This window comes from Halyomorpha halys, unplaced genomic scaffold (assembly GCF_000696795.3).
Source record: "Halyomorpha halys isolate HHAL.00 unplaced genomic scaffold, Hhal_1.1 Scaffold996.1, whole genome shotgun sequence".
NCBI classification, from domain to species: domain Eukaryota; kingdom Metazoa; phylum Arthropoda; class Insecta; order Hemiptera; family Pentatomidae; genus Halyomorpha; species Halyomorpha halys.
In genome coordinates, this window is record NW_027109983.1 from 68,950 (window position 1) to 77,783 (window position 8,834).

Here is an 8,834-nt window from a genome sequence, read left to right on the forward strand (position 1 = left end):
TGAAATTGGAGGAGCAGAAATGAGAAAGAAAAAAACTTCTCCTTACGAAGGAAGTATGAATTTAACGATATGATATTCGAAATCTACATAAATGTGGATTAAGTTAACTTTTTTTTTCATCAAACGTTTTCCAATATTCCAAACTCAAGCATGATTGTAATATTTCTAGCGTCTCAGATATTGAAATTCTTCGGCATCTGAAGAATTTCAACACTTTCATAAATGAGACTCCTCACTAAGAAATTCTCTTGGAAAATCGAGACGCTGGGGCGTATTAGTAAAATAATCCAGTATTGCTTCAATTTCCTTCAATAAGTTCGATACATTTAACGATGTTTCCTTAAGTAAGTGATATATAGCTTTATTACTGCTATTGACTAATTATATTCAATTGATAATTGGTTGATATTATTCAGATATTATTACAAATGTATTTATCGCTTACATATCAACGGTACAAAGCAAATGTGAGATATCTGAAAATTACTGAGAGAATAATATTTGAATTATGTTTGTATATTTATGATACATAATTGTTGATATGTCAAGTTTGCATTTTTAAATTGATACATCAAATTTTCAGTTAGGTATTCTTGAGATTTTAGATAGAATAGAAAGCATATTAAAATGCTGCAGAACTCAAGTAAACTAAAATTGCAATTAATTGTAATTTGGCTAAAAAAATTTCAGAATAAAAAACGTAATTATGCCTATGATAAAGTTTAAGTCCTTTTAAATAAAAAAAATGAACACAGTAGTATGGAAGAGAATAATGAGTGGATGGATAATTTTCTAAAAATAGGTGTATTAAAAAATAAAGTTAAGTCATTATATATAAGTCCAGCTTATACATTTAATGAACGTTATATTATTGTTTCATCTTTTAGTGTGATTCATATTTAAATTATTAACAATCAATCAGGATGATCGAGGATAAAAATTCCTAAGGAACGAACATATTAAACCCACACCATTTTTTTAAGAATATATTTAAGAAATATATTAAGAATATATATTTTTTTAATTTGTTAGAATTTTATTTTTCACGAGTGTTTGTGTGTGTATGTAAAAAATTACATTCTTAAAAATATAAAAAAAAAGTTATACATATATAATTATATTTTTGTAGGAAGTGGGTTTAATTTAGTCCTATGGGGTGTTTTTCTGAAAGATTTTGAATAATTGTTAATAATTTATATATACGTAAAGATAGATAAGATTTAACTACTTCTAGAATAATAATTTGTAGATGGGCTGGATATTTTTTAGAAAGGCAGTTTATCCGAAGCGTTGTCTAGAATATTGAAATAATGGAGATAAGAACTATTAAGTGAACCCTTCCTTGAAAATAAATACATTTATATACTCTTATATATTTATACTCAACCAAAGATTAAATAATACGAAATAATTATCTCTTTTCTCAAAAAGTAAACAGATGTCGAAGGATTGAGGAATGGGAATCCTGCTTTACTGTAATCGAAATGGTTATTTTGTTAAAAAAAAAAAAAAAAAAAAGAATTCGTCAAGAGATCTCAAAAGAATCGTTAGCCTCTTTCAAAACAAATAAGTCCCTTGAGGGTTCTTTTAGTAATATCTCCAGGCTGAAATATTGGAAGCAATTATAATATCTAAATTCCAGTTGTAAATTGAAAAAACATCGTAGCAGAGAGTCTATGGATATTTAATATCATTTATAGAATTAAAATATAACAATTATAATTAACCATATTCCTTGGATTATAGAAAAAAAAGCAATATTTATTTTAAACATTTTTAATATACACATTCTTGTAGATTTTACTTTATAAATAAAAATTATACTCTCTTATTCCAAGTAAATCCTTTTATTTTTAATATAAGTGTATATAACCTCTTAAATAATGTAAAATATTCAACCTCGAAATTTGTTAGAATTTAGAAATCAAATTAATTTAGTATTCTATTACTCCAGTCTCCATACTTTAATTACTATTTGAGGAAATTAATGTGATGGTACTTTACGTCCTTATGAAGCCAATCTCAGTGGGGGAATGAAGGAGGAGAATCCCTTCATCGTTTATAACACCTAGCATCGCTAAGAATGTCAGTACTCCAACCAATTTCGTTTCATAACTGTCAATCTTAACGCTACTTAACTGACATGTGGTCTCGTCGCATATCTAGGTCGTATTGATTTAATAATTCATCTTATTTGTTTATCAGAAAGTACTTTATTATACAATAGTGGCAAAATATATCATTAAAAAAAATAAATAAAACTCAGGATGAATTAAATAAATATAAAGAGGAGAAAGTGGTAATAAGGAATACATCGATATTTTTTTCCAAAGATTTGCAATGGAACTTAGTTTTTCCTCAGGATAATTGTCCTTATTAAAACTTAGTTGTGTATAGCCCCAATTTAATCAAGATACTTTGGAAATAAGAGGAAAAATATAGGAGAAGGAATCAAAATATTGATAATCTAGGCATTATTGATATACAACCCTTATTAATAAATAATCTATGTCTGTAACTACGCTCATGTATGATATTAATCCAACAAAAAAGACCAGAAGAACAAAAATCATGACACAACATTATCATTAAAGAACCAAAGAACCATAACACCTTTTTCTTATAATTCCACAAATAATTAAAAATATTTGAGCAAAAAGAATAAGCAATAATATATTTAATATATACCTGAAAAATACTAAGTAATCTAATAATTAAAGCTCCTCAAAGACAAAAAACGACCCATATATATATATATATATATCTGTATAATACAGTAAAAGAACCAATAAATATATAAACACGAATTAATCCATAAGCCTCCCACTTCAATAAAATAACAGCAAGAATCATTTTTTTTTTTTTAAATTTTTCCAAGGAAGTAGCAGAAATTATTATGAACTGTGTAGTGTGGGTGACTAGGTTATTGTTTTTCTGAACTAGTTTCCTTATCGCTTCCACAGAATATTTCTCTTTCTCCTCATTGAAACCCGTAGTAACAGCAACTTTTCCATTATGGTGATGTTGGTAATACGGAACCCCCTAACCAAAATGTATTGTACTTACAATTAATTCTAATACCGTTACGCTATTATTATTTGCATTAGTTATACTCCTCAGGATTGGATAGTGTCTGTTGATCCTCGACCATCTGATGGGATTGAAGTGAATTTTTTTTTAGGAACACTAATATCCCACTTTGATTTCTAATACTTAATAAATATGTATTCAAAATTTGGAAGTTCATCCTAATCATAAATTTATATTTAAACCAGATAGCTTAGGAATTTCTAAGAGAACTACAGAGGACAAGATGGAAAATAATGAAGTTTTAGTGATCATACACCATCACCTGCATGGGAATTAGCTCGGAGATTATTCTTTATTTTATTTATTTATTTTAATATATTGACCTCTCTATTTGTGTGTTTTAACGTATTATTAAATTATTTTATTTTATTAATACTATTTTTTTTGTGTGTTTTTTTTTTTTAAACTTATTTATCCATTCAAGTGTTTCCTGTAACCGGTTTTTTATTATATTTTCCTATGTCTTATCCTCGTAAAATGTATTTATTTGTTTGTTCATGGTAAACTGATCTACTGCTGTGACTATGAATGATGGTCTGATCTCACATTACCGTCTAATATTGAATTTGTTTAGCGGGTCACTGAAGAGGATCTAGGAGGGTGAATTCCGGAGAGCGAATTTGTTAATCGGGTGAATTGAAAAATTGTGAAAGGGTGAAATTGGAGGAGCAGAAATGAGAAAGAAAAAAAAGGAATAAATGAAACATTTGTATTTGTTGTACAGACCGAAATGGATTGTAAAAGGAAACTGTAGGGGGGGGGGATTGTTTATTATATCTTATTATTGTATCTCTTTTTTTTCTGATTATACCGAGTATGTGTAATTTATATATGGCCGATTACGGATTGATAAGTATGCTGTGTGAGATAGCAACCTAATGTATTTAGGCAGCATAGATAAATAAAGTAGTTCCCTCTCTAACTTAAATGGATAAATATCCATAAAATAGAAACTATAATAATCTTTCTTACTTGAGAGAATAGAAATATTTACCAAAACATAAATACAAGGTTACAATGAGACAAGACTTTCGAGAATATAGCGTGGTGCAGAGACAGGAAACAGGTTTCCTGAGCTTTTGGTAATATCACTTTCTGCGTTCCTTTTCGAGGATTCTTAGCTCGGTCACGTTCTTTTCATCCCTTCGGATTCCATATTAAAATGACTTGTTCAAATTTAGTTGTATTTTACTTTTTTTCTATTACTATTCTATGTGAACTGTTTATGACCACCGTTAGATTTTTATCTTTTTTTTTTACTCCTAGTGAGACATTTTTTCTTTCCCACAGAAGATTAGTCGTAATTTGGACACAGTTGTTTTACACATACCTTTCAAAAAGAAGAAATAATACTATTAATATTATAATTTCCTGCTGGACGAGTTTTTATAATTAAACGTAGTTAAAGTACACTTGTTAAAATTTTTAATTTTAAAGATTCATTAACTATGTTTCGGGGCTATCACCCTCTCCCCCCTAGTTTATTTGCTATGTTGTCATTTTGCTGCATAGTTCGAAGACTGTAGTGAATATAGCAAATAACCTGATGATGGAGTGAGAGTCCCGAAACGTTGTTAATGAATCATTAAAATAAAGAATTGCAACAAGAATGAGTACTTTCACTACATATAATTATATTAATAAAAACTCATCTAGTAAGAAATTATAATATTAAGAAGATATAAATATGATTTTGTGCGAATACCGTATGACTAGAGAGGAATGATTTATTTAGCTATGCCCAATTTCATTACGTTGCTACAATACACAGCATACCAATCAATCCATGATCGGACATATATACAATACATATATTTACATGATATAACAATTTTTTTTTCCCTTCCCTTTTCCTTTACAATCAATACTCTATACAATACTCAATACAAATATTTTATTTCATTTATTTTCTTTTTTTTTTATCAATTTAACAATTTCATTACATTTAACAATTTTATTTCATTAACTTGACAAATTTATTCTTCCTATCTTACTCTCTCAGTTCTCCACTTTTCAGTGATCCGCTATTCACGTTCGATCCGTTTAACAAATTAAACGAATTTATCATCAGACAGTAATGCAAAGTCAAACCAAAATAATTATATAAATTTAGGCAAAAAGTTAGTTAAAAGAAATACTTCGATGAAGAGATAAGTTAAAAGAAATAATTTAATGGAATACACAAATTCTTAATAGCTAATTCTTGCACAATCTTCGAATTATGCTGCAACATGGAAATATTTCAAATAATATGATGATTGGGTGAGCGTCCCGAAACATTGTTAATTAATCATTAAAATAAAAAAATTAACAAGGTAGAGTACTTTCACGACATATAACTATAAGAAATACTATATACTTATCGATTGAACAATAATTTACATTTACCTGTAACGACACAAGGAGTGCTGAGAAAACCTGGTAGACCCTCTCGCCTGGACCATTCGGTTCTGGGCGGAAGGGGATAAGGATATGATGGATCCCGAAGAGCGGAACCAGTATGAGCGCCGCCCTGACGGCCTTGCGGAGACCAATCGGCGCGGGGTTGGCCGAGTTGCAATGGAGTTTGGTGAGGAGTACCCGGACCACGTTGATGAGGAAGCCCAAGCTGGCCAGCATCGACAGGAGAACAGGAACTGTGAGGATCCACTGGGTGTGGCTCTCGCTCAGCCAGCATCTGCAACAGAGGATTCGGTGTCTTCAAGAGATCCGAAGAAGTAACTAGAAAATAATAAAAATTCAATATAGTTATACATATGATATAAAAAAAACCGGACCGTTGTGGAACTGCTCCATTTTTTCCCAATTGGCTTTACAGTCCTTGTTGATCTTTGGCCACCCGAACCAGACTTCTCCAGGCATGTGTATCTTGGGCTACTGCTTTCCAGTTTCTTGCATGTATAGCTCTTCAGCATCTTGGTTGGTTCTGTCTATCCATTTGGTTTTTTGCCTCCTACGCGGTATCTTGCCTACTATACTGGCATTCCTTGTTGTATTGAGGCGTCCTTATGGATTGCTTCTAGTCACATGTCCCGCCCATCTTAATCTCTTTGCCTTCATGCGATAAGAGATATTGAATAATCAATTGTGCAAAGAGAAATAATAATTACAGAGAAAACCTATGTACAGACTGAAAAAGTTCCTACCCCCAGTGGTGATATAGGTGTACAATAACTGATCCGTATCAGTCAGTTGTGAGCTCCTAAATTTTAAACTATTCCTAAAAAAAAATATTTGGCCATTTGAGTCTCCAGAATATTTGTATTCTTGAACCCAGGAGTCAGTAATGAGAGTTCGTGATACTAACTGCAACTATTCACATTAATATCAGATGATTATAAAAACCTTGAAAATACAGCATAATTTTGAGCAGCTAGTGTTCGTTCCATTGAACATCGAAAAACTTCCTAGCAGTACCTAGGTAAAGGATGCGATAAAAACATAACTGTATTACTGGTACTGTCGGGTATGTTAAGAGCCGTAAGTCCTTGATGGATGGAGACTTCTCTCTAAAGTAGCGAAGGGTAATGTAAGTCTTGACGGGTACGAGCCGCGGATCTTTACGAAGGGAAAGGTGTAGGACAGAAGAGGTGACCATCACTTGATGGTATTAAGTGGTAGTACCTACTAAAGTGAAATAAAACACATCTGATACGTCAAAAATATTTTTGAACGAAGATTTTATTATATCTAAATGTGTCTATTTACTATAGGGTGTTTTTTTAAGCCCGATACAACTTGAAATTGTAAAAAATAACACAAAAAATTAAATTGTAATCAAAATTTTTTTTTTATTCGAAAGATCAATACGTGACATTAACATTTGAAAATGATTTCGGGCATATGGGCACCGCGGCTGTTCTTGACGAAGCGCATTCTGGACGTCCAATTTTGGCCGTATGTCACGAATAACACGAACAATGCTGGCCTCCAAGGCGTCAATTGTTGCTGGTTTATCAGCATAAACCAGTGACTTCACGTAGCCCCACAGGAAATAATCGAGAGGTGTCAAATCGCACGACCATATGCGGCAATTTTGCTTATTAACAAACCCGTTAAGCCAAAAATGCGCCTCATCGCTGAACACAATTTTACAGAATGCGCTTCGTCAAGAACAGCCGCGGTGCCCATATGCCCGAAATCATTTTCAAATGTTAATGTCAATAACAAATAACTTTCAATGAAATAACTCACAAAGCAGAACTGTGTCTTGTATAATAAAAATTATCACATCATATTAATCTGATATTTGGTCCAGATCAAAATAACGACAACCAAAACACAACTGTTAATGAGAATATTTAATGTAGAAAACAACAAATATTTTTAAAAACGACAGTAAATAAAATTAATAGAAAAAAATATATAAATTTTCTTTGCTGTTAATTAATATGTAATAAACAATGCGATTAAAAGGATATGTTTTAAGTTTTTCTAAATCACCCAGCTAAGAATTAAGATGATTTATTTTATTTTAACTTTAATTTTCTTGAACCTTATTATTAAGGTACTTATTTTACGATTATTTAAGTGATTTATTTTTATATATTGTTATTTATTTGTTTTTATTAATTGATATTTTATTTTGATGTATTAGCAATGAAATGCAAATTATAACAATACTATCTCTAAGAGACTAAAATGAAAATTATGGTAGCATTTGATAATAAAAACTTTGATATCTCTTTCTCTTTAAAAAGTCAAGAGTTCAATCAGATGTTTAATTTATTTATTAGCTTGTTCTTTATTGTATTAACTAAATGTTCTTCTTTGACAGAACAAAATACATTGTTTTTATATTTTTAATTTTGTTTCTCCCATCGCTTAGGAGACAGTAGGATACACATTGTTTTTCTTCTTTTAATTATTTTTTTTTTGTTTCAGATAAACGGAACAAGGTGGAACTCATTTTGATCCTTCACTTCTTTTTATAAGGGACAGTAGAAGTCGTATTCCGTCCATTGTACTTTTTTCTAAACTGAACCAATTACCCATGGGCGGAGAAGAGGTGTACTCAACAGAAATACTAGCATGTTTTTTCCATCTTTATTCTAAGCCAGCCATAATAACAAATATTAATTAGCATATTTTTCCACAGTGTTTAGCATAGTCTTCCACAGAATATCCAATACGGAAAAAAACTATCCAGTATTCTGTAAGATTGTTAATTGACCATAGGAAGTACATAAAAGAAAGATGATTGGAGTAACTCAAATAGTAAAACAACTATTTATTGTTGCCACCACTTTGCAGAGCGTAAAAAGATACAAATAAAATAATGTCACTAAGTAAGGGAATAGATAGCATGAAATAAAATTAAAGTAAGGTATGTTTAAAAAGAAATTAAAATATGTGAAATCATATATAAAAATGAACGAAGAAAATTAAAATAAAATAAAATTTGGAAAAAAAGAGTATTTGGTCCTATTATATATATTTATTAAGAATATTAGACAATATGAAAACGGAAATAATAACAAATAAGAAAGTAGATAAAAAGGAAATATAAAAATACATTATACACTAAAAGATTAAAATAAGGGAAATAAGAATAAGACAAAGATCAACAAAAAGAAAAATAATGAGAAAAATTGGATACTCACTTATCTGACTGATGTAAAACAGAAGAATGAGATAAACGTGGTTGAAGGTATAAACATGAGTGGGGAGTGGAGGAATCCGATGGTTACAAATAATATGACGGTACATTTCAATGCAAGAAGATATAAAATAATATTATTTAA

General features: G+C 30.2%; 1 protein-coding gene across 1 annotated transcript in view; it reads right to left on the reverse strand.

The window, feature by feature from the left end:
* Positions 1-8,834, reverse strand: part of LOC106687674 (calcitonin gene-related peptide type 1 receptor) — a gene marked incomplete at its 5' end in the record, with an annotated part of 213,382 nt that overhangs the window by 11,716 nt on the left and 192,832 nt on the right. Inside the window, 1 exon segment of the mRNA XM_067048130.1 lies at positions 5,479-5,767. Coding sequence (XP_066904231.1) covers positions 5,479-5,767 — 289 coding nt within the window.